Raw genomic sequence first — 27,971 nt, forward strand, 5'->3', positions numbered from 1 at the left:
AATATTTAATTAGAATTGGACAATCTATGCAAAATTTCCAATCGATCAGTGAAAACGTCATCTTTCTAGAGCCTGTAGTTTCCGAGATCTCATTATCGAAAGTATTGGCCACAGTTTAAAAGAACTCGGAAGATGGAAGCACAACTCACATGCATTGATTTTAGAGAAGGCTTATTAAAATACAAAGGCTTTGAACAATAATTTTATATCATATTCTTTATGAAAAAGATATAGTTAACTAATTTAGACTATTTAAAGTACAAATACTTAAAATCTTCGTCTCTGTTAAACGTGAAATCACACATAACCGTAAATGAAAGATTTGAAAGCTAAAGTTATAGGCTGGAGCTCAGGCGCTTTTAATTGCTGTTGTAGCATTTTAATAGATATATAGACTCTAATAATAATAATAATAATAATCATAATAATAATAGACTGTGCATGTAATCTCGTAAAAATAATAATAACAATAACAAATAATTCCCTTATTTCTATGTAACCTAGTATTATTATATGTAACTAACTTCTTTATTTGATTTCTTTATTATTCTTTCGTTCTATTCATTTCACGTTTGTAGATGTAATAAATATTGTCAAAACCGTAGCTAGTGATTTTTTTCCTTCAAATGACATTAACCTATATATGAGCCATCTAATGTGTTGTGAGTGTATAACGGAGTTGATGATTGTCTTAGCTTAAGTCATGATTTGGTATAAGTTGATCAATTTTATGTGTACGTATCTTTAGAAGATGTGATTATGCCATCTTCATGACCTAAGTAGTGTAGGTCCTTATTCTTAACCAAAACAGAAATGGCTCTACGAAACAGGTAGAAACGGCAAGTCCAAACTAGCAATGGTGGCTGCAAACTCGTGAGATTTTGAGAACTCCGCTTATGAATCATAACTATAAGACAAGTTTTCTTGACTACCTTAAAGATGGTTTTGAACTGCTAAATGGCATATAATAAGTAAATGAAACAAACTTTAATCAGAAATTATAATTGGGTAATACTTCCACTCCCTGGGCTGGGTTCGGGCGGCTCCGTTTTGTGGACTTACCTGGATCCAGATCGGAGTGATGAGTTGACATATGTCTGCAATAATTAGTTCAAGCTCGATTCTTGGAACTCAATAGACCCAGAAGTGCCCCTAAATACTTCTTGAATTTTCCATTCTACACTTCAACATTTCTTCCCTGTATTTCTCTTCTCACTTACTTTCTCTTTTCCTCTTCCCCTCATATCTTCTACATAGACCATATGATATTCTTCTTTGCTATCACCTCACAAACATTTCCCATTATTCCTGAAGTATCTTATCTTCTTTCTGATGTAACCGAAAACCTTCCCTTACTCTTACGTTCTTCTTCTTTCTCTTCCCCTCTTACCTTTCTCTTAACTTCGCATCATCTTTCTTTCTTAATCCTTCTCTATTCTTTCTAAAAACTTCAAACGTAAAACTGGAATAAGTACATAAATGGAGGTTATTGCCACTATGCGCGGTCAGCTCACTTTAGATGTGATAAAGGTGTAATGAAGTCCCATATTTAGACCAGAATAATAATATACACATTCGCTATTAGTTCAAAGTTCAGTTTTGCCTACGTAATTCAGTTTTAAATGGCGACCAGTTATGACTTTGCTATTCTGTTCGCAGCTTCCTTACGTTACACTCTTTATTGCTATTTTACCATCATAAGGCGCTTGTACACCTGTTCCTGTCCACTTATATAAAACATTATTTCTGTAAGCTTTAATAAATGTTATTCTTAGTCCTCCATTCCACATAATCTCTTTATAATCACTTAAAAAGCCAGTTATTAATTTTAATGGATATTAAACAGTAAAATCTTTTTTTTTTTTTTTTCAACTCTAATTTATTTTGTTTCAAAACCAGCTGCTTTTAAGTAAGATGCTTCTTGTTTAGTAATTTTTAAAGTTCCAATAGCTGTAGAAGTTATTCCTGGTAGATCAGTTCTATCTATAACAATTATATCCTTTCTAATTTCTATGCTAGGGAAGAAAAGTGGAAAGAAATTATCTACAAGTTTTTATCGTATCATTTGCACCAAATGTTCCTCCTCCTTGAGCACCTACAACTTCAAATTTTATATAACTACTCTGTAAAGGTGAATAACTTCGTCACCCACATCAAAATCAAACTCGATATTATTACTTGGTTAATTCAAATTATTAAATCTTCTTCTGTTTGCTGTAAAACTTTGAAACTCATAAGTCTCAATACTCTCCATCTTATTTATTATAGGGAAAAATCTTGATAAAATGTTCTTTATGGCCAAAAAAAAAATTACATAATACTACAAGACTACATAAAAATTGTAATCCTATCCTAATAACCTTAGCATTCATAGCTGTACGAACTCCAAAAACTTCAAGTCTTGCTCCAGTTGATTTGTCTTTACTAAATACTCTTTTCCATGTTTGATTTTCTAACTCTTTGTCTGCAATATGTCTTGATTCTGTATCTTTATTGTCTATAATATATATCGTGTTCTTTGCAAGCTTCATCTAAAGGATTAATACCTTTATCTCCTCTTTCTAATCTTTGTTGTAGCTTAGTGTCTGGCAGTTAACACTTCGAGTTTCCCTGAAGGCTAAACTGTATCTTAATAAATCATCGGAGTTATTTCTTTTTCTTTCTCATGCTATACAGGATCTGTTTTTTTTTTTTTTTTTTTTTTTTTCCTCTGATAAACGAATATGCTCGAAAAATATTAAGTACGAAACTTTCATCAGTTTTCTTATCTTCTTGTAGCTCTTTAATTCTCAAGTGTAATCTTGAAGAAACAGTTACTATCTTAGTTTGTTCAGTAAAAAATTGTTGACGTTCCAATATTTCTCATGTGCTTTAATATAGATTTCTTATTTTTTCTTGCATCACCCCTATGACCACCCATTCTTTGACATAATCACTTCCAATACAAATTTATCATCGGCACTGTTTACAAGTTTATATATACACCTTTCATATTTATATTTTAATCTATTTTAATGAGTCATTTTCTTTTGCTAAAGTAGGAGCTCGTCTGTGGATTATCCATTATCCAATCCTAACCGTTATTACCATTGTGTCTGGTCATTACTCGAGTTCTTCCTAAGAGTTTCAAATAGAAGTGGTAGGTTAAGCTCTAAGAACTTTCTCGCACCAAGTTGTGTATTGCCATGTTCTTTTAAAGCATGACAGCGGCCCAAAGTTAGCCGCATTAACTAAATCGTGGAATATGTAATTCAAATGGAAGTTTATTAATCAGATCATTTGCTAACCCTTTTCCAAGTTCATTATTCGAAAATCTTGGTGGCAATGTGTTTAGTATTTTAATTAAATAACGTATACCTTTTGCTTCATTAGGAATAAATTGTGAAAGCTTATTATTAATCATACTCACTGTACCTACTTTCTCATAAAAATTGTTTCCAGCTTTTACTTCTCCATCTATAACATTCAGTCTATCTGTTAATTTTCTAACATAATTCATGCAAATGTATTCTTTAGGAAGTTCTGTATATTGTTTAATTCATTCTCCAGACTGATGATTTTTTAGATTTAGGAGTTGGGAGATAAATTTGGCTTAATCTTCGTCGCCCAAATAAGTTTAATAACATTATTGTCTTTTGCACTTCTACTAGACGCACCTCTTCTACTATTTGAGTTAAATTTGCATCTAATTCTATTATTATTTCGTCATAATTTTCAAAATCATCATCATCATAATCCTTAATATCTTTATTAGTATTTATTGTTAATAATTCCCACAAATCTTCTGCTCCTTTATAGGTTTTTCCATTAATTATAAAATCATCACCATTATCTTTAACTTCAGAATGTTCCATTTTATTTATTATTTTTCCATCTTCAATACTTCACATTCCAAATACATTAGCATAATATTTTGTTACAGTCCTACCAAAATGAGTTGCTAAAGACTCTTGCTCATGTTTTATTTCTCCCTTTGCAGGCGTATCACTTTCACCTATCATACATGGAGGTATTTGTAGTAATCTGGAATCTGTTCTTGCACTTTTATTTACAACTGGAATAAGTTCTGTTATTAATTTTTATTTTATTCTGTTACTACTTTAATTTCGCTTCGTAAAATCTAAATAGTATTTCTTACAGGTTGTTTTTGCTTTTTATATTTGTCATTTATTCCTTCCCTTTCTTTTTTCCAACTTTTAAAACCTTTTGTAAGTCTCTGCAACGTCAGATTTCTCTCAATTTCTTTCTTATCCATTTATTATAAAGAAAACGAACAAACGTCAAAAGCATGAAGAAATGTTAAAAAACCCGACGATAAACGCACATAAATCCAACGTTTATAAAAATCTTATATCATGTTTCTGTCTTTGCCATTGTTTTCTTTCCTTGTCATACCAATAATTATAAAATCATAACCTTCCTGCCAGTAAGTAGAGCATATCTGTAAGTGTATCGTAAGACATATCTCCTCCTCTCCTGCTTTTAGAACATATATAAAAGTAATTATTGTTTAACCAACCTGGCTGTAATAAATGTTAAATAAAAGAAATGTTTTTTCTACAACCTAATGGACCTACAATAGGATAACGTAGTATATCATAAGGTGTGAATTCTTCATTTCTTGCTTTAGTTGTTTTTTTCTTTAACCATCTTCCTTACATCCCAATTAACAGTTTTCTTAAGCTTACTCATTTATTATAGAGAATATGTTTTAAGTATTTCTTTAATATTAGTGACAACATTTTTAATATATTCTTCATCCATATCTTCTGTTAATGTTATAATAATTTCTAATTGTTCTTTAAATGAGGTAATACAATAAACAGTCGTTTTATATTCATCTTTTTTTATTGTTAATGTCTAATATGGATGACAAACCAACAATTACAGCACTCCCTGTAGCTAGAGATGATTGAATAAATAAATAAATAGTAATAGGAATAAATACATTAATAAAACCAGTTATAGCAGATAATAACACTGAAGAAGTGGTTAAGCTGTAATATGCATATTTAACAAAACGTATTTCTTGGTTTTCTTTACACTGTACTCTAGTTTCCGAATGATATCTTCTATTAACTTTATTACTTTTTCTTATGGAATATCTTTAGGAAATCAATCTTGTTCATTTAGTATGTAATAAATGGTTAAGGTATTTAAACTAACTAGTGGTACTTCAATTTTTAAAAAGAGGTTACATTATGAATTAAAGAATAGAAATAATGATTTAAGTATAGAAGTAGTTAGTTTTTTTACAGTACATATTTAACTCCAAACCTTACACATAATGCATGGATTACATATGGAGATAAAATATTGTTTTGTTTACACCACTGCCGTGTCGTGACAAAACGCTGTAACTTTGGCGCAGCAGTGTTGCGAAAAAGAGCCGTAAAGTTTTCATCCGAAAATGTGATCTGTATCGTGTAGAACTAGTGTAACTAGGCAATAATGGTCAATCAATCAATTTTCACCAAATTTAATCACACAACATGCATTTACGTAACATTACATGTAACCACGTGTTTCCAAAGTCAAGATACACTGGTTCTACACGATACAGATCACATTTTCGGATGAAGACTTTACGGCTCTTTTTCGCAAAACTGCTCCGCCAAAGTTACAGCGTTTTGTCATGACACGGCAGACCAGACGGACACTATAAATTAAAGAGTCTTAAGTATTATTTAAGATCTCAATCCGTAAACATAATATTAAGAGAAAATCATATAAGAAATAGAGTAGAAATAGAAACAGGTGATAGTGATTTTATAATAGATAACTTAGATATTGTTTTTGGTTTTAGACATTACCCATTATTAGAAAAGAATAAGACACATATTGGAAATAAATTACCAAAGTTCTATCCTTTTGAAACAATTAATGTTCCTTGTAATTTAGCGGATTTTATGTTTGTTAAACTTTTTTGACTTCTTGTAAGTCAGTTCTTTTGTTTAAATGTTGTGTTTGTATTTCCAATACCATCACCCTTTTAACAATAAAAAAAGTGAATGCCATTGTTAGCAAAAAAAAAAAAAAAGCTTTAAAAATAGAGTAACGAGTAGTATAGAAGGAGAAAAATATGTAGTAGTGAAAGATGTGAGTTTGTTAAGTTTGCTAAACCTAAATTTTAAATGCTTGTTACAAGTTCCAAGCTGATGTTCATAACTTCATAGCTTATTTCTGTCAGTAGTTAGCGCCGTCAAGTTTTGGGATCCACTGGTAGCATAATATTCACTTTGATAATATTATGTCTAAGTGTATTAACAATATTAGACTATATTTGCATTTGTAAATAAAAAACATAACATTGAGACTCTTATTTTCACATCCTATGTCCTGGGACGTACGGATCATTTGATGAATTTTGTTCAAAACATAATTTATGTCTCTTTTGCCACAATTTATATTATGAACAAATGTTTTTTCCCTCCTTTTTTGTGTTAAAACACTGAAGACATTAACATTTATTCTAAGTGAGGTAAGCATGGCCACATGTAACAAAAATTTATTGCTAAGCATGCACTGAAATATGCGGACGAAAAAGCTGCTAGTTAGTTTTGCTGTCTTGAAAAAAATGGGAAAAATGGCCTACGCCGCTCTATGTTTTCGCCGGCAGTGCTTCATAACGAATGGAACATCCCTAAGAGTTGACATGTTTGTATTAATTAAAGTTGGCTACAGTGATCGGCCACGGAGACAACACTGTTCCCGACACGAAGTGATCCGTAACATAACAATACGTCCATATCTCGAAATCTTCTACGGCTGGAGACATGTAATAGGATTTGAACTTCTCATTTATAATAATTAAATACATCTTTCAGCTCTTTTCATATATTTGACCTGGAAGGAATAAGAAAAGAGGTGAGAAAAAGGGTTTGAAGTTCAATGTTCTTTCCTGAAAATTTCAATTTTGGAGTTTTATCACTTGTCATATAAGAGATCCAATTCAGCTTCGAGTATGAAGCAGATTATATGGACGAAATCGTAAGAAAGTTGAATAATTATGATTTAGAAAAGACATAAAAAAAAAGATGCGATTAGTTTCCATCCAATGTACTAGCAGTCAAAGAGAAGGAAATCTATATATTATTCGTTGATTTATAAAGTACTTTCAAGTTTTTTAACTAAGTAATCTGAAAGATACTTCGGATGAAATGGAAGACCAGACTCAGTACGAGCTCATGTGTAACCCACCATTAAAGTTGAAGTAGAAAAAAAAAAAGACACAAGATCGTGATTTTAGAAGAGGTATTCGACAAAAATTTTCCCTTGAGTGCCACTATTTATTATTTACAAGAACAACGAAAGAGAGTTCAATCAGGAAACAGGTTAATTTCATTTTAACTAGAAGGACTAGTAGATTTGCTTTTCAGATAATATGGCTGCTGTTGCAGACTCTGAATCGTGAGTTACAGTGATGTCAGAAGACAAAGAAAAACTGTGATAATAATATGAGATTAAAATAAACACGAAAATGGTCAAAGTAAGGCTGGTTAAGATGATTGAGACTGTGATAATTAAAGAAATCTGAGCAAAGAAAACAGAATAGATGATTAGTTTTTGTACTTATGTAGTTAATATTATTAACGAAAGTGTAAACTGTAAAGATAAGTAAAGAGCTCGTGCGAAATGGTGAAATATCTTTAAGATGATGGTGGTGATAGTGATGAGAAGCACGCTATGTAAGTCACTGAACAAAGAGTCACAAGAAGGAATGAAATGCTGAGTAATGCATTGTATTTAGCAAAAATATGAACGTTGCGAAAGACGACAAAATATATTTCGCTTAAGTTTCCGAAATTTTTATGTTAAAGAGAGTGAATAAAACTAACCTGATTGGAAAGATAAACCAATAAAGCGCATTTGAAATAATAAAGGTAAAATAATAAAATGATGTTTACGACATTGTTGGAGAAGAAATTGTATTTGGATGACACGATAGAAAGTATGATAGAAGGAAAACAAGTAAGGTAAGGAGATATAAAATAAATGGATAGTATTGATGGTATAATTCCTACAATAAGACGAAGTCCCTTAAATTGTTATATTCACAAAATTCTAAATATATAGCAAGTAGCCTACCAGTGACGGAAGATGATATTGATTAATTATACTGGTAGGGGTAGAAACCCAATCCAGCTAACACAAATAGCTTCCCATGTACCTCACAATTTTAACGCAAATTTAGTTGGGGTGCACAATCTTTCTTTATACCTATCAAGCAAATGTTTCTTCCAGCTCAAGTCGCGTCTCCTTTTTTTCTTGAGCTTTTATCTCAGATCTCGTCTTCCCCCAGCCGGTAAGACTATTACGTTTCCATTTCAGGGGGATACCATGATGAACACATGATTTTCAGCAAAATTATAGTATTTTACTGATGGGGTCCCTTTGGGAAAAGTTTCCCGAATATGTCTATTATAATTTTGTTTACAGCTTGTAAATTGATGCACCACGACGTGATTTAATTTAAGAAATGACAGGAGAAAGCTCAACACATTCGCTCTTATCTGTTATTAAACGTACGTAAAATTTAAACAATTTTCAGAATGTTCCAAGACTTTCATATATTTTTTGAAATATATATATATATCGGGTGTTGCAAAATAAGTGTTACAGCTTCTCGGAGGTGACTTCTGCCACTAAGACAAGAAATAAAGTCCTCTTGAACTTTCGGCTATCGGACATAGTTTCGGACCTGCAAGGTGCCGAAAGTGGGAAAATGACTTTCGGACGCCAATAGTTCGGAAACTATCCAACGTAAAGAGGGCGGGTTAAAAAATTAACTAAAGAAGTCATACCTGCTGTATTACGCATGTTTCACAATCCTACCATGCACGCGTAAGGGATTCCCCAAAGGAACATAGGGAATCCCGGATAATCTGTCAAATGAAAATTGGTCCAAATGGATATATTAATTAATAGGGTTTCTACCAGGTAACAGTAATTCATTTGTATTAAGTCGATGTCTGGAACAAATACAAAATGACGGGCAACTACATGTCCGTTGTCTGTGGTTGCATAATCGTCAGTTACGGACGCTGGTCAACAATGACGTTCTGAGTATTAAATGTAGCTAATTTGTAGTCAAATGCTCTAGAAAAACATCTGGAGTGTCGGTACAGCACAACAGATGAAGCAGGGCGATTCACATGTGTGGAAACACTTAATGAAAAATGCCCAGTAATGCACTCATACTCAGTAAACATGAGTTCAAAGCGTCGGAAATGTAAGGAATAGCATCAATAACATGAAAACCATTGCCAATTTCCAATAATATTCCCTCAAACCGAAGCAATATGATGTGCACAGTTGCATACCAATAAGGATGCAACCACTGAGGCCAAGTTGAAATTGTGCAAGGGGACTCACAAAAAAAACTGGGGAAACTAAAGGAATGTCACTAGTGGAATCGCATGATCGATATTGAAATGTTGCCAATGTGTGTGTTGATATCGACATGTAGCTGATGGATAAATGTCAGCATATCCCACATGTCATTTACTGCAGTTGGGTGGTGAATCTAGTGAGAAACAAGGATATTCCAGTAAACTTTCCCTCTGAATCGCTTTCTTCAAAATTTCCAGACATTGAGTTGGGATGTTACGTTATCGTCTTCAATTTGTAATCTACTGTTTCAAAAAATGCATGAATCATAATTTTTTATTGGTGGTGCGAAGGATTCCACAAAGTAGATGAGAAAGGAAAAGTGAATCCGATTCATCACATACGGAACATGTCAGCAAGTGACAAAAATTCGTTGATAGAGCATTTTCGAGCAGAATCAAGGTGGAGAAGGATTTTTGGTGTGTTGTGCATGTTGCATAATTACAGCATGAAATGAGTATAGTTGATAAAATGAAATTAGGTATTTAGTTGAATGTCCCTCGATTATGTCCTATGAGCTATAGGAGACAAGCGGTTAAGGAAAGTTAATGATTATGAAATAATTGTTGAAATTTGAGTATGGGGAGAATTGGAAGTACTCCAAAAGACCCACATTATCCAACACAAGCTTAGCTTGGGATCGAAAGTTAGATCCTACAGTAGAGGTGGACGCTCTACTTCTGAATCACTGTGGCCCCCACAGCGTACCACTTCTATCTGTAACAGACGAAAAATTGTTGACAACGCATGGGAAGTGATGTATACAAAGGGGAACATCAGAGATTCGACCCCTTAATTTATCGCCACAGTGGTGCGGGGACCTTGTTTCAGACTCTGACCTTTGCATGTTTGAGCAGTCCATATTGTGTTTCTTTGTGGACCGCTTACCGCTGCACTTTTGTCATATTGTCGTTTTTGCTGTTTTCGCCCCCGAAAGTTAATGTACCCACTCTTTCCGTGATGTGTATCTCCCTACACAGCCATTTCCGATTTTCATACACAGCATAATTATTTCATAATCGTTAACAAAGGATTAACCACTTCTGTCCTTTGGTCTACATGGTATGATGATGTGATATTAAACTGAAAATTTTATTCAAATTGTTTTATCCAATACACTCGTTCCCTGTTGTAGTTACCCAGCCATTCAAATCAAGCAAAAATGTCCTTCGCCATCTTGATTTTGTTCGAGATATCGATGTTCTATCAACGAATTTTTGAAAATCGATGTTCTTTCAACGAATTTTTGTTACCTGCTGGGACATCTTTTTATGCGTCATGAATCGGACCCATTTTTCAAACAGAATATTTAGTAATCCCTCATTTCCTTATGGAAATTCCTTGCGCTGATACTAAAAGAATCTGATTAATGTATTTTAAATAGACCTGATCCTAAGTCTAGGTCGATATAGACTCGCTTCAGTCCTGTGATTAGTAGTTTCCAAATTTCACTTTCTCACGCTTTCAACAGCTTGTATCTCTAAAGCAAATAGATTCCGAAGAAACGTTTACTGGATTTTTTTTCTTGTTTCTATTAGTTAGGTCGATCTTCCAACCATTGTAAACGATCTGGAGAAACACTCTATGTAATCCGATTCCGGAGATTTGGTAGCTGCGGACTATTGTAATTTCGCTATTGGATGTGCGCAGGGTATTATTTAATTTTATGCATAAAATTTGTTTCATTGATAGTCTTATCTATTTTTTCAGGTTTTGATTTTCAAAGGCAAGATGTAAGTGGTAAAGCATCAGCACATAATCAAAGTGAAGGATCCAACATAAGTGAAACAACTAAAGTGAAACATCAGCTTGAAGAGTCACAGAAGAAAATAAAGAGTTTAAGTAAGGAATCTGAAGAATTGAAAAGAAAACTGAAAGTGTTAGAGAAAGTAGAAGAGGAGAATGATAGACTTCGTAAGATTGTTGAGGAAACGGATGTGTTACGTGTGTGTCTAGCATCAGCACAAGAAGAAGTAGGAAACCTTTTGGAGGAGAAACAGAGACTTCTAGAAACTTTACAGGAACTACAGGAGGAAATTCACAGGTCCGACCACAAGAAAAAGACTTGGAATGGTCGAAGATAGCAGTGCTGTTCCTTGTTTAGAAAATAAAGTTCTTATTGTGTAGAATCGGTAACATTGAGCAGTGTGGTTCTGTCACAGATTTGATTGACTTAAAAATAGTAATATATTTTTGCAATATATCATACTCTTATTTTTTTCTTATGTTTTGCAGTTGAATAAAATGATTTGACATTGCATAGTACATTTCCTAAATAGACTGTGATGTAATATTTTTCTTCTATTACGCAAAAAATCGTTTATGTAGTATAAAAATATGATCGGGGTGCTTATTTTTTATATATGGTATTTTTTTAATTGCAATTTATGAGAGACGCGGAATATTCAACACTATTGAGATACAAGTCTCTTAACGATTTTAAGTATCAATAGAAAAATGTTAAAACGCAATTGGTTACTGATTTTTATGACAAAAACAAATTTATATCTTTAAATCCTAGTGACTTGGAATTAGTCAGTACATAATAGCATTGACCTGAGCAGGTATTGAAATGATAGCAACACGTGCGTAAATATAATAGTTGTAGTCCTCGAAACAGTTGCTATTTCACGAATATTTTTGTATGTGCCTTTCAAATAAGAATGCCATTGTGTTTTTTTCAGTGTGTCAGTGTTTTGAAGCAGGCCTACTGTATAGTATGGTTTCTGTTCATTTTTGGTATGCCATATAATAGTGTGCTACTGTTTGCTTGTGCAGTTTTTTTATGTATCCTGAAAACAATTTCTAGATACAGGGCTGTTCGTACTAACAGCAAGTTGTAAGTAAATAACAATAACTTACGTCGTTCTCATGTTATACATATTCTCTTTGTTAGACTAAATGTCGTTGCATTATATTTTTATTAGATTATTCTGATTATAGCAGAACAGAATGAACTTTACTATCTTGATGTGAAAGTTTATGCTGCGCTCTTATGTATATATTTATAATTACATGTGTATGTTTAATTAAATGCGGGGATGTCGATTGTTAAATTAGCCATAGTTCGCTAAAATATGTTTGTTGATTATATTTGTTACGAACGGGCATTATTTTGAAAACATGGGTTTGCTCATGGGCATTATTTTCAAAGCAAAGTATTACGATCGATGATATTAAATTACCTGTATTTTCTCAATTTTTCCTTTCAATTAATATAACTGATTGTATTATCTCTACGGTTGTGTGAAAAAATAATGTTCACTGTCAAATGTTACCGTCTTTAGCCAAAGAAAATGCTTGTGTTTATTGTGAATCTGTGATCCACAAGCATAACAATAATCATATACAATAAATGGCTATTTCTGTGATATTACAGTCATCATTTAGTTCCAAACTACTGATATAAAATATCCTTTCCAAATCCCAAAAATATACTAGATACATTTGTTTTGGAAGTGTAGAAATATTTGAACAGAAATATTACATTTTCATTTCCATTCTTTGAATCTTGAACCTCGACTAGAATTGCAACATTAGGTGGAGATGCAAGTTTCACATTACAAGGAAGAACGCAAACAGGTTATAAGGATTAGCTCCTACCGTATTTTAGCCGTTGCTGCGAAAACAATACTGAAAATTTCGAAAGTATAATATCGTGACTCTCAATATATTTTTAAGATTTATGAGCGTAAAATTTCATTTTACAGAAGGCTGTTTCATCCTTATAGTAGCAATTTATAGTCGCCATCAGAGGCGCTAGTTTCGCGTCAGCATCGTGCCGCACTCAGTACGGAGTAACCAGACACTTGTGTACAAGCCGTGCAGAGGAAAGACGCGTGTGATCAGAATGCCGCCGAAAATCGACCCTTTTTGGGAGGGCTACATCATAGCACTTTCTGATATAGGCTACAGCTATAGCCGAATAAGAACACAGTGCAAGAAGAAAGGTTTCACAGTGTCTGATAAGGGAATCAATGCAGCGATCCATCGCAATGCAAACCCAGAGCAAACCATTGCCATGCGTCGTCAAAAGGGGCAAAAGAAGCAACTGGCTCCACAACGCAGCCAAGACGTCATTGCCAAGGTCCGCCGATGTGTGACCCAGAAGAATCCACCCACCCAACGTGACGTGTTGGACGGTCAACTGCTACTGTACACGAATCATACGTGACAATTTGGGACTCAGAAGTGGACACAAGCGGCGGGTCCATATTCTGAAGCCAAAGCACATCGCAGAACGGCGAGTGGTATACAAAAGACTGTATGAAGGTTACCTGGCAGGTGACAAATGGCGTTATGTGATCACGTTAGATGAAGCATGGGTATATTTGACAGGATCCCAGCAGATGCGTGCAATTTACTACCTCCGCAGTGATGGAACCGATCATGCAAAGTGGGTTCGCTCCTGCAAGTAGAGTTTTCTAAAGGGATTTATGGTAGTGACGGGTTTCTCTGCAAAAGGAAATCTTCCGACACACCAGGTGTCATCAAATGTCAAGGTGAATGCAGCGTATTATAACGAGCATGTACTAGACCCCATATATCGCCAACATGCCCCGGCTTTGTATGGCAATGACACTGACAGAGTGTTCATCCACCAGGACAAGGCCAGCAGCCATACTGCCAAACGAACTGTGGCCTACATGACACGTATGGAACAGGAGAGGTGTAAAGGCTATCCCATTTCAAGACAGACCGTCAAGTCACCAGATGCATCCCCTATGGACTTCTGTGCTTTCGGCCTTCTCAAACGGAACATCAATAAGCGTCGTCCGACCACACTTGGTGGCCTTTGGAAAGTGTGCAAGGAGGAGTGGGCGAAATTAGATCAGACAATACTCAATAGAGGTCTCCTTCAGTGAAAAATACGATGTCGTGCAATCGTTCACCAACGGGGCTCTCACATCAAACATGATCGCTGGTGGAAACGGGGTTTTACGCCCTAGGGCACGGGTCTGTAATTCACTACCATAAGACTGAAACAGCCGTCTGTATTCTGTAGGATGTTATTCGTAATTAGAAAGACATGTCATAATGAAGAATTCGAAATATAAATTGAGCAATGTCTGGCCTGTTATTCAGCTTAGTATTTTGTGTATTTTCTCTAATCTTAGTCTCTACCTGTATAGTCTTCGTAACCTTAGCCACAACATCCTTTTTTAACGTCGAGATTTATATGAAGCTGAATCAATTAATTTTGTGTGTCTAATGTGACTCAGCTTTAAATCAACCCCGTCGTCATTACAAATTACTACGACCACAATGTGTCCTTCTTTATCTGTCACTTTTTAATGTGTACTTCTACATCTGCGAAGTACAGAGTAGTTTATCTAAAATGAAGTAGTAAGTAGTGATTTATGATAGAAATGACCTCATTTTGTACGTTGGAAGGGGGGAAGGTGTAGAACTAGTACTTCGTGAAGCAAAAGATTGGCACTAATTGCTTGACTCATATTATAGATCGTATATTGTTCGATTTCCTGTGGATATTAAAATTTTGGAAAGATTGAAATTGATGATCAAAATATCTATTACTGAGATTTTGGCGACCATTTAATTTGAAATTTCTGCAACCATTGTGACAAGTCCACAATCATTGTTATTGATCTGTATCTTCTTTTCCTACATTCGTTATTATTGTTTGGACCTATTCTATTAGAATTACCATTGTCTGTCTGGTTGCAGTTAAGGTGTTTACGTTTCCTTTTTCAAATCTGGCTGCTTCTTAGCCGTCCCGTCTAATAATCCCTTTATTTTGTTATCTTGACCTACATCTTTCAGTTCCCATTTAAAAGATACGTAATATAGCGCTGAAATGTAACGATTCAGGCACTGTCAGCAATGTACTCAGCTACCATTGGTAATAACGGTAGCTAGGAATTGGTAATAAAGATGTACAAGTTTTATCTCTATAATGTCTGTATCTTCAGTTATAAAGGAAAATATATTTTTTTCAATCTAAATGTGGTGACTGCACTTTTAAAATAAAGTATACGTAATATTTTTTAGGTTTACTGCAATGTATAAATTAATGCAGTTGACGTTCTTTTCCGAATCCATAATATTTTCACGGAAATCGATACCAGCTGTCAGTATATTCTAAGAAAGAATTCGCTCACTGTTGATGATTTTCTTCCATCAAATATTGTATATGCGCTACCGAAGGCTTTGCTGAAACATTATATTAGATGAATTGGTACCCACTGTAAGATTTTCTTTAAGTCCTTAATCACTTGGTTTAAGAAATAGGGTGAAAACAAATCTGGTAAACCGGGATATATCAGGAAATTTTAGAAGTCAGGAAGTTCTACTAAGAATCAAGGAATTTCGATTTGCTAAGAATGAGGTTTTAAAAGTATTTAAAAATGAAAATTTATGACAATTTCAAATGTGGTTGATAGTTTTTTTTTTTTTTTTTTTTTTTTTTAACAACTTCAAATTTACCTGTGTTCTCCATTAATTTATCTGTGTAACAAACGTGTGTTTTCCGGCTATACGCATTATATTTTGCTTTTTACTTGCGCAGTTAAATATCATTTTGCTGAATCATCTATAAAATGCAATTGGATCAGCAATAATAAATTCATTCTTGACGCATTCATAATTCCAATCTTTTGTTTCCTGTTCCTTTTCCACTGGTTTCGATTTTATTGGAGTTTCCTGTCCTGCATTAAGTGAAGGGTAGCTTACCACACAAATGAAAGGATTTTGGAATGTGATTACTGGTATTTAAGCTTTAAGGTTTCTTTTCATTGTAATGTATAATTCGCAGAGAGGTATAGTTGGAAAGTGCGTATGAGTTTATGAGAATACAGAATAGATAGCCGGACTAATTTTATCGTAGATTTGATTCTTAAATATGGGGTACGTGTACAGATACCAAAGTATACTTTCTACTTTGTACTCATAGTGCAATATTTATTAATTGTTATACATTTGTAGGTACACTCATGTCCAAAATTATTGTCGTATGTCTATAAATATATTGCTGTAGGAATATAATTTGATAATGAATTCACCCGGTATTTCTTGTAGTGTTAGTATGTGTATAATCGGCAAAGACATGTATGTAGCAAGTTTCATGTCAAAAGAGCAGTGAATAAAAACAATAAAACAAAAATAAAATTTTCTTGTCTATTTAGCAATATTTTGTTTTAATTATTCTAATTTTCGTATTTATAATTCTTTTCCTATAAAATTTACCACAAATACACATTTCCCGATTATACACATTGTATCTGTATTAAAAGTACCATGCAAAATCATTATCAAAATATATTCTTACAAAAAGAATAGATATGTGACGATTATTTTGGACATGAGTGTACGTATTTAATCACTGTCCATCAGTAGTTGTACATTTGTAATAATTTCGCATTATTATGAATGGTGCGTTTTATAAGTTAAAAAAAAAATCAAATACTAGTGGATCGTGGTGTCAAACAAAAAAAGTGTTCTGATCATAAACAAATCCACAGTGAACAATCATTAGTCAACCTTACATATGTGGACATTCCAAAAAAGTTCAGATTTTTGCCTTAGGACTCAAATTTAGTATTCAACCTACGCACTTACCAATCCATGACTTACTTCATTCAGTGGAGAAAGCTATACACTTTATTCCTGATCAAGAGAATGCCAATGAAGTGAGAAAAAAATGTGCTTCGGTTCTATCTCAATACCACAAACAGAGAGATTCTATCGGACATATACGGAAATTAATAATCCAGTTCAGGTCTTTTTTTTTTTTCTTTTTCTTTTTACATAAACATCAACTTTTTTTTGTATCAGAGCCGATAAAGGAAATAAATACATAATAATATCAAAACAACAATAAAGGGATAAAATATGCTAATGTGCCAAAAAGTCTAGTTTTACTAGATGTAAGGATAACCCATTGAAATCCTTGATAACAGCAACCAATCGGTTGATTAATGGCTCTCCTCTAATTCCTGATGAAATCAAAACAAAATTGAAAATCCATGATCCAGCCTTACCAATCATATATGGCCTTCCAAAAATGCATAAACCTAATGTTCCATTGAGACCAATAGTAGCTGGTTTTCATCATCCTATATATTTACTTTCAAAATGGCTGTAGATAAACTCGTATCATATAATATTCCAGTTAAATACACGGTTAAAAACAGTTTGGAGTTGAAAACGTGCTTGAATTCCTTTGTTGCTGCAAATTTCATCCATTTGACATCTTTTGATGTGGAAATGTATCCATCAATATCAGTAGACCTGGCTCTATAGACAGTGGAAAGGGCTTTACTTAAACTAAAAGTGAACCCATATGAAATCCAATTAATCTCTCGACTAATAGCCTTTTGTCTAAGGAACAATTTCTTCCAATTTGAAGACACCATTTTTCGACAGGACGATGGATTGGCTATGGGTAATACCCTTTCTCCTATACTTTCTAATTTGGTACTGGACATGTTTGAAACAAATATCCTTCCTAAATTTCCGTATATTAGATATTTTCGATATGCTGATGATACTTTGATTTTGTACAAGGATCCTCAAGAATTAAATAAACTGTTCGATGAGTTTAATCAAATTCACCCTAGAATAAAATTTACGAAGGAGCTTGAAGAAAATGGTGCTCTTAACTTTCTTGACATTATCATTAACAGATATAACAATATATTTGTTACTTCGGTATATCGCAAATCTTCTGCTGGTACAAAATATATCAACTTCAAATCATCACATTCATGGTTTCAGAAATTAAATGTTTGGAAAAACTTTTTTAGGAGAGCTCTTTTACTTTCAGACCTCTCTGAGGATCTCAATAAGGAAATACAGTATTTATTACAAAGTGGACAGGAAAATGGTTTCCAAAAATCTTTATTGTTAAAATGGTACAAACAGGTACAACAGGAGATCGTCGGCACCCACCATCAACCAACAACAGATGTCGTAACTGACAGATGGATTGGTGTCCCTTTGGTTCCACATTTTTCAGCAAAACTTAAGAAAAAGATTCTGCAAAGACACATCATCAAAATTTCAGAACTTCCTCGAAAATCTATAGATAAATACATAACCAATTTTAAAGCATTTTTACTGACCCTTTCAAAGCACTGGCGTCTATCAGGTGAAATATCAGTGTGATAAAACGTATATAGGCCAAACAAAAAGAAACATTTGTACTAGAATAACTGAGAACGTTCGTACCTCGAAATCTCGGAATCCGTAATAGTTATCCGGTCTAGCAACGCATCTTAGAGATTATAACCATCATATCGTGGAATCATGTTTGATTGAAAAACCAAAAACAGCAATGGAACGAAAAATTAAAGAATCATATTATATTCACAAAGAAAGGCCCTCACTTAACCTGGATAAAGGAGAAATAAATATTATTTGGAGTAATCTTTTCACCACATACTTTCACCATTTGGAAAGCAAGAACAGAAAACAGTGAACAGGAGTGAACAGTCAGTGAGTTTCCATTCCCGTGAGTTTTAATGTTTGACAGAAGATTTGGTTTTTTACATATCCTAACTTTTTAACCATCCTTCATGTTTTTTATACTTTTTTAAGTCTACCACAGGCTGATGAAGAAAGTAGCAGTTTCCGAAAGCGCTACCTGTTGCATGTAGAAGAAAATTCTGCTACATATTTTTTGCAGTGAGTAATAGCTTTTCCGTTTTTTCTCATTATTTATTTTCTTTTTAAAATTATTCTGACGTTGCAAACGATTCAGTATTAACGGAAGAATTATTATGATATATGAGTTCAAATAAAGTTTCGTCCTCTCCCTCTTTAATCATTCTTTGAGCCAAATTCTTCTAGGCTCAAAATGCCAATACGTAGAAGTCTGCGCGGATATGGATACTCGCGAATATCCGCACCATTTAAACTTTTCACGAATATATTTTTAGTAACTGCAGATGACGGGCGACAATGCAAATATTCGTGAAAAGACAAGAATTTTAGTTATTCTTCTAAACGTTTTAATTATTTACATCTTGTAATAAATCATAATTACTTCTTAGACACAAAGGACCACTAGAATAAAATTGAGTTGTGTTAATTATTTTATTTTTTTCTCTGGTTTTTAACGTTATAATCAATGTGAAGTTCTAATCTGATTTTATGCCAATTTATGTGAAGTGGCTTATTCTTCCTTCTTGAGTTTATTTATTTATTTATTTTTTCCCCGGTGCACTCTGAGCAAAGACAGACATGTATTATGAGTAGAGCTCGGAAGTTGAAGATCTAAAAACTGCCTGAAAAGGACGTAAAAATAAGACCCGATTTAATTAGAATTACATATTTAATGAATATAGTGCTCAAGAAATACAAGCTTCTGGTAGGTTAATGGTCTGTCCTTCCACAAAGTGAAGTACAAACTAAAATAAGAAAATTTCTCCACCCTCACCCCCTTGCTGAAGGGCATTGTTAAGCCTCCTTATCTGACTTGTGATTGTTGCAGATCTGATCTGATCTTTTGAGTTTTCTTTATTAAGGAAAAGATGTTTAAGAGGCGATTCAAGTTAATGGCCAGCAAATTTATTGTCGAAAGATGAAGTGCAAGAAAACACGTTATGTCCTATGAAAAGCTGAAAAAAAAAAAAAAAAAAAAAAAAAATCCACCCTTTTCTGGCCTACCAACCCAAAATGCTATTATGCTAAGCCTCGTCTTCGGACATTCGTAAAAAAGAGGAATTTTCCTCAACTTCCGGGCCCTAATTATGAGTTACGGAAAATAAAGCAAAAGGATTTGCTCTAAAATTAATTGCCAGATACGGTATTGCCAGCGTGACAATTTTCTTGTTAAAAATCTGTATTTGAGGGAATCTTATGTAAGTAGGTATGTTTTGCATTAATTTCATATTTCTCTTTCCATGAATTTTATTGATTTTATTGATGAATTTTATTTTATTGATACTACTGTATCATATTTTTAGAATTATTATAATCAATAGGAATCAATATGAAATTGTAATTTTCAAAGAAGAAACAAGGTTTCTGTATTTGTTCTTATCTATGGATGCAGATCGAGATGTTGCAGATGCAGATGTGGATGTGAACAAATATTGCAGATGTGGTACGAATGCTGGTGTGATTAATTATGTACCCGTTCAAAATTTTATAAAACACAATTGTTTCAGAGAAGACATATAAAAAATAAAAAATACATTTTATAACCAGAATGGTGCTTTTGGGAAAGGATGAAAAAATGTTTTGAGGGTTGAAGGGCGTGCAACCCATTGAGACACCTTGTGCTACTACCAGTCTTTAAAAAAATCTGGATTTATTAAATTCGCAAGTTGCAGTGAAATGAAAAAAAATGAAAAAGGGACGGTTAGAATTTGTGATTCAGATTATCGCAAAATAATAATTTGCTTCCAATACGCTGTAGAAGTAGCGAAATTTCATGATACGTAATTTATGTTTTCATGTACACATCTTCATACTTTACTGTGGAAAAATATTGTAAATGAGATCACTTATGTTCATATGTTGCATATGTTGTTGTTCTATGCCTTATTTTTCGCAAAAATACTTTTGTCTTGAAACTAGAGAAGCAAACAGGTTCTTCCTTCCTGACAGTTCATTATCATCTGTTACATTGAATGAAGGAAACTAATCCAAGAGATTAATCGTGTTTCAGATGTTATGCGGGTGTGAAATATTTTCGCGTTATCTTTAGACAGATTCGGTTGCGTAGTCGGTAGAGCGTTCAGTTCTGGGGCCAAAGTTCCTCGTTCAAACAACGGACTACGATATAAGTTTTATGGCGAATAAATTCCGATTTTCTCGGAGTTTCTCGATTCGCATTTCTATCGTTCTGATGTAACAAACTCAGTAATTACCATCCTTTATGGGACAGTAAACTTATGATATGTGAAGGATATGTTAAACAACGAGCTTTCGTCTGTAACCTTAAGGCGCCTTCGGAAATTGTGAAACTACGTATTTACAACATTTTACTTTTCACCTGTGTAAATAATATACAAGGGCAAGGTTTTTGTGTTTTCTCAGGAATAATCCCTTCTCTGTTTGCTTTTTGGCATGGGAATTTAGTTTACTTCGCGATAGTATTTGTTACTAAATACAGAATTTTTTAACAGTGGTGTTGATATGTGATGAGAAGTGGGTCCTGTACGAAGCTCCACGGCGCCGTTATTGGTTAGCATCCCATGAATCGGTTCCAAAACAGCTGAAAGCAGCGCTGCATCAGAAGGTCCCCCTGTGTGCTTGGTAGTCTGCTCGCGGCATCGTGCATCGGGAACTGCTACAGTTGGTCAAAGCATCAATGTAACTGTGTACTGTTAGCAGTTGAGTCGTGTACAAGAAAAGCTCGAAACTCTGAAGCCAGCACTTCTGAATCGCAAAAGAGTCCTCCTGTTATAGGACAACGCTAAGCCCCACGTGGCTAGGATGATCGGGACACCATTCTAAGGCTTGGATGGAAAACTATTGCATTTGCCATACTTCCCGGACATTGCACCGTCCGATTATCACCTGTTCCATTCCTTGGACAGTCACCTTAGAGTACAGGGGCGCCGCAACTGGGGGGCAAGGGGGCAGTTGCCCCTCCTGAAATTTTCAAAGGGGACAAGATACTAGTTTTGCCCCCTCACTTTCAGACTTTAAAAACATCACACAACACTGATTATATGAAGTAAATTTTGCTTTTTATAGTAATGTGAAAAAAATCTCTATTCCAGATTCATCTTTTGCCCCCTTACTTTCCGACTTTAAAAACATCACACAACACTGATTATATGAAGTAAATTTTGCTTTTTATAGTAATATGAAAAAAATTCTCTATTCCAGATTCATCTTTCTCTTTGAAACAAGGGACCGGGTGCCTTTTTTTGCCCCCATGTTAGACAGAAAGAGTTAGGAAAAAGAATTGAATATTCTCTTTATTTCCATTGGTGTACATTCTCAAAACATTGTAATTTCTTTTAAAATTGTTGTTTAGGTAAACGTAAGTCTGCAATATGAAACGAGTCGTTGAGCGAGATTTTAAAGTTTGAAAAATATAACAGTTTAACTGAGTAACAGGATATTTAGGGCCTAAGTACATTTTCCATAAAGTTAAGTTAATGTTCTTACAAACAATATGCAGAGTGCAGTAAGTTTTATAGTGAGGAGGAAAAATGTATAAGGTTTGTATAAAAAATGTATAAAAAATGTATGAGGATTGATAATTCAGAGCATATGAAAAATGCGAACTCTATTGTCGTTCCGTTCGTTTAATCCTTTCACTACCATTTTTTTCGGAGTGAGAAACATTAATATATGGCTATTTTAAGTTGTTTTCAAACGTATAAATATATATAAAAAAAAACATTTTCCACCGTTTCGTTTTTCGACGTGGGAAAGGTGGGACATTATGTATCCCTGTGATATTTTTACGTGAGACCTATGTGTCTCAGTGGTATTAACATGAACGATCATCTTGTATTTTCAATTATGAATTTATATGGTCAGAAAAACAATTGGGTCGTATTTATGATTACAAATATTTTACATTTCGGCATCCTTTTCCATATTATAGTACATACAACCACTGCTTTATCACTAGCACATTGTTCCTCACTTTCATCTGTTCCATTATCACTTTCATTGTTCACGTTCACTTCCACTACTGTCTATTTGATAATGTTAATAAGAATTCTGTGAACCATTAGCAGGCTTCTCTTTACTAGTGGAACATCGATTCATAGCAATAAAATGTGGTAAATTACCAGGGGTCCTCTGAGAATGTATCTTGGGACAGATATGTCCCAGTGGTAGTGAAAGGGTTAAGATTTGAGTGCAGAAACAGAACACGTGTTTCAACTTTCCTTTCAGACTAAGTTTGTAAACAAGAATAAGGAAGACAGTCACTGCTTATAATAACTAGTAGTGTTAGATATTTAGATCGCAGTGATCAAGCAATCAGTGGACATTTGCATAGTACGGGTAATTTGATGTCGCTCCTGGCTGAAAGAAAAATGGATGTGCCTGTTCTCAATCAATGGATTAATTGACGGGATATCTGGCTTAGTGCTGATTGAAAGAATGAAATTTTAAAGACTATGGAACATGCCATATAGAGAGACTTGGTAGCAGAAGCTCAAGAGCAATCATAGCCGACTTCACGATTGATATTTCAAAGTAAAAACAATTGTCTCTGTGTGCACTGTATTGACTCTGATTCATCAAACCCAACAAAATATTTATGGAAATGATCACCCCACATGGCACAAAATCGGAAACAGAATTCACGATCAAAGATATTCTAACGAAACTAACCTGAATGCAGAAAATATACGCGAACAGTGTCATGATGGTGCAGCTATCATGTCAGGACGAGTGAATGGTGTGCAGAAGATAACTTCGACTCAACATCCGAAAGCTGTATACATTCATTGCAATAATCATGCGTTAGATCTTCCATTGCAGGAAGTAGCACGAAAATGCGAATCTTTGTGTGACGTGCGGGCCATAGTGAAAGACGTTTGAAACATCAACCTGAATTCTGCAAAACGATAGACAACATACGCACGCCAACATTGTTCTTGAACCCTGTAAAACTATCAACGAAAGTAATCCTGAAACATTTGCTGCCTGTTTGTCCTACTCGCTGGTGTGTTAGGCGAAAATCTCTAATCAGATTTCAATCTGCTACAAACGAATTCAAATCACGTTGAAAAAAATCATCAGTAATACAAGTGGTCCAGATGATGGTCAAAACAGTAATTCTAAAAAGGTATTTGAAAAGAATGAACAAATCCGGAATATTTTTTCTGATAGTCAGTATACGTGCTTTTGTACCTTGCGGGCAACTGGCGAGATTGCTTCAAAATTCTGAGGCTTCTACTTCTGGAGCTAAAAGAGCAGCAGCGATTCTATCTAGAGGATACTCTAAGAAACCCACGAACGGACAGTGCATTTGAAAGCATCTATAAGGAAGCAAAGGAAAATGCAGACAGACTACACTTAAAATTGTCCACTTTATCAAGATCAAACAGAACACCAATTAGGTTGGAGCAGACTGATAATCCTTCTATAGCACCTACCCTAGAACTTGTGTATCAGATCTTCCAAAATTGTACTTCGAAATCATTGACTATTTGTTGAATGAAGTGCAGCGTCGTTTCAATCAGCCAGGCCTCAAAAACTCATAAAACTCTAGAAGATACTTTCTGAAGGAGCTATATGTGCTGGTGGGCCTCTCTCAAGAGAACATTTGAAGCAGGAATTAGGAGTTCACCCGTCGGATCTTAACCTGGATAGATTATGAGCTCAGCTCAGGCTGCTTCCACCTACTTTGATGGCGACTGCGTCGCTGACGACCATCAGAATATTAAAAACTATTAGTGCTGAAACCCCAACTGCTCACAGCCTTCTCGACCAATTTGTTCGTCTAGGGACTTTCGTTCTCAGTATGCCAGCTTTTTGAGCATTTGCGAAAGATCATTCAGCTATTTGCGTCGTCTAAAGACATATTTGATTACGTTCATGACGCAGGAAAGATTGGCTCATCTGCTGTTGTTGCATATGTGTAGCGACCAGACTTAAACACCATTGCAAGAGAATTCGTATCAAAGACAAGCGAAAGAAAAAGTACTATTGGTCAGTTTTGAAAAGAAATAAATGTAGAATTACGTAAGTGAAAATATTATGCTTATTATAACCAATTATTTAAATTACAAAATAGCACTTAAAAATCAATATAAACTTGAATTATTTCTTATTAATTGTGTCGTACTTTATTAGTGTGAAGTGAAGTGAATAAAATGAGATTAGGAAGAGAGGTGAATGTAATAACAAACTAGATATACTGACGTAAGTGTAGTAAAAAATACAAATAACTCTGGATAATTAGTGTAATTGAATTTTCTATATAAATTTTATGAAGTCTTTAGTCAAAATTCCATTTTTCCATTTCTGGTTCGAAGTCAAGTTGGTAGAAAAAAATATATTTTCTTATTTTTTACTTAATTATGTAGCCTGCTTTATAATGTACAAGTTACTTTCTACTACAAAGTGCTACAAAGTTTGTAGTTCTAAATAGCAATTTCTAATATTACAGTGTACTGCAACACCAGAACTGGATTTTTAAAAATATAATTTTAATTTCCTCGTTTCCAAGTGATTTAAGTAGCTTTAAGATTCTTTAATAGTGTCCGTGTGACCATGTCCAAATACAGTTAAAAATATGTACTAGTATATAAAATGGTAAAATTTGTATTTACAAACAGTCATTGTGAGCAGTACAAATTTTACAATTTTATATGTTTTAATTCTGATTTCAGTGGTTGAAAATTTCTGCACCACACCAAAATCCAGCACAAACTGACACGGGATTAATTAATCTAAAGATGTAAACTAAGATGCCTCTAATAGATGGAAATTTCACTCTCACGAAACTGTTTACAGCTTCATTATATTATTATTATTATTATTATTATTATTATTATTAACCAATCAAATCAAATTATTGTTACATTACAAGCATATATTCGTATTATCTTATCTATGTTACATTCCCGTGTCTATTTTCAAGACAGCAGTTGCCCCTCCCCCAGCTGAAAAATAGTTCCGACGCCACTGTTCGAGTACGCCAGATCAGATCCCTAGTAGAGGTGCAAAATGCACTTGTTACCTTCTTCGTTTCACGGCCCACCAAGTTCTACTGCGATGGAATGTACGGCCTTCCAAAAACGTTGGCAGAAGGTCATCGATGCTGATAGGGGAAAATTTTTGATCCTCCAGGTAAGTCGTAGGTGACATATCAATGTAGGTGGTGGGTGAAAAAGCGACAGGACTTCCTTGGTTACCTTTATAAATAACTCTTATAAAGGTGTAAACGTTTTCCGGGTAATTAAGCGTTCTTTGTAAACGATATGTCTGGTTTACTCACAACTTATGTAATATACCTGATTTCCTTGTGCCCTGAAGGCTTCAAATGCTCCACTGATACCGTATCAGAAAAGGAATCCCAGAGGTACGTTTTTTCCACTTTACATTGGGATTTGCGTAAACTGAATTTTCTGCGGGTGATTCAATAATCGGACACTACTTATGGTTTAGTAAAAGCACCGATTGTTTTATTACCTAAGTCCAATACAATATCATCTAGCATACTTATGAATTACTTATTGAAGGTTTAAAGACTCCTTGCGACACCGAGGCTTTATAAGACCTGGACCTACAGGTTAACGTGGAATCCGCAACAAATCTACTTCTGCTAAGAATCGAATCCGAAGTTCCCGTTCTTCTTCACGAGTAGACCACTTAGCCACAAGGACACGCAGTACACAAGTAATTTAACAAGAAACGTTTAATCCACTTATACTTGAACCATTCTGAATTTACTTTGTAGCAATAACGTGAAATTCAATATGCGTATACCATTTAAGACCAGTAAAGTAAATACAAGTATGTCGAATCGTATAGTACAGAAGGTCGATCCGCGTATATGTGTCCAATTTTGAAATAGCACTAAGCCTATGAAAATCCATGGGACCACCATTGGTTGGCCTCAATGTGATGGCCATGTGTTCTGGCAATAGTCCTGCACCGTAACTTCCACTGTAGAATTTTCTCTCATTCCTCCCGGCAGGCTTTCCACAGGCCCCCGAGAGTAGTGACACGACGAGAAGAAAGTGCCCTTTTCAGTAGACCAAACCCGCAGAAATCCATGGGGCTGGCATCTGGTGATTTCACTGGTATATCATGAAATGGAATAGCACGAATACCGGTGTTTGTTTTCATCTGCTTTAGAAAGTTTTGGGTAGAACGAGATGTATGTGAGGAGGCCTTATCCATATGCACAGACGCTTGCTTTATGGCATGCCCATACAAACGAGGCAGATCTGTATAAATTGGGGTCAGTATATGTTGCTGAAAGAATGCAGAGTTGATTTTACAGTTTTCAGGGACCTGGCGAATTGTTAACTTGCCCTGATAAGAGTAACCGGCGACAACCATAAATCCTTTCGAGAAAGTTGCTTTGCAATGACGGATGAACGCAGGACGGCTTTTTGCATCTCGCGAAGTGTAAGTTAAGGAGCGAATTTTGCCACAATCTGATAGATACACCCATGCTTCATCTAGTGTGGCCACAAACTTCCACTTTTCCCCAGATAGATGGTGTTCATAGAGGTGCCTGCTGTTGGTCTTTCTCTCACGGCAATGGGCCGCACTTAGGTAATGTCCATGACTTTTAAAGACCATCCGGAGGTTTAATTTTCTACTCAGGGCGCGGGTAACAGTTGACTGTGGTATGTGGAGTCGAGCTGCCATCACACGTTGCGGAGGGGGATTTTCTTATAAGGCATTCGCCGCAACTTCTGTGCTACTTGTGGAGTCACTGTGGTACACGCTCACTTCCTCGACCCCTTAGTGGGTGAATGCTTACCTGGTATGTCTTCTTTTTTATACTGCTTGATTATGTTCTTGATAGTCGTCGAACCCAATGCACAACCATTTTCATTGCACTGCTTTTGAATTTTAGAAATCGAATATTTGGCGTGGAAAAGTCCAATTACGTAGCCCTTCCAAAAACGGTTCACCTTTGGAGCCATGATGCACACCATACACAGTTTCGCTTG

General features: G+C 34.7%; 1 protein-coding gene across 6 annotated transcripts in view; it reads left to right on the plus strand.

Moving 5' to 3' along the window:
• Positions 1-12,761, plus strand: part of LOC145670290 (bridge-like lipid transfer protein family member 3B) — a 549,193-nt gene extending 536,432 nt beyond the window's left edge. For all 6 annotated transcript variants that reach the window (XM_081738747.1, XM_081738745.1, XM_081738748.1 and 3 more), the window contains one exon: positions 11,101-12,761. In XM_081738747.1, coding sequence (XP_081594873.1) covers positions 11,101-11,474 — 374 coding nt within the window. In that variant the 3' untranslated portion in view covers positions 11,475-12,761. The remainder of the gene's footprint in view (positions 1-11,100) is intronic.
• The last annotated feature ends 15,210 nt before the right edge of the window (positions 12,762-27,971 follow it).

The sequence above is a fragment of the Thermobia domestica genome, chromosome 14, assembly GCF_964235325.1.
Source record: "Thermobia domestica chromosome 14, izTheDome1.hap1.1, whole genome shotgun sequence".
Classification (NCBI taxonomy): Eukaryota; Metazoa; Arthropoda; class Insecta; order Zygentoma; family Lepismatidae; genus Thermobia; species Thermobia domestica.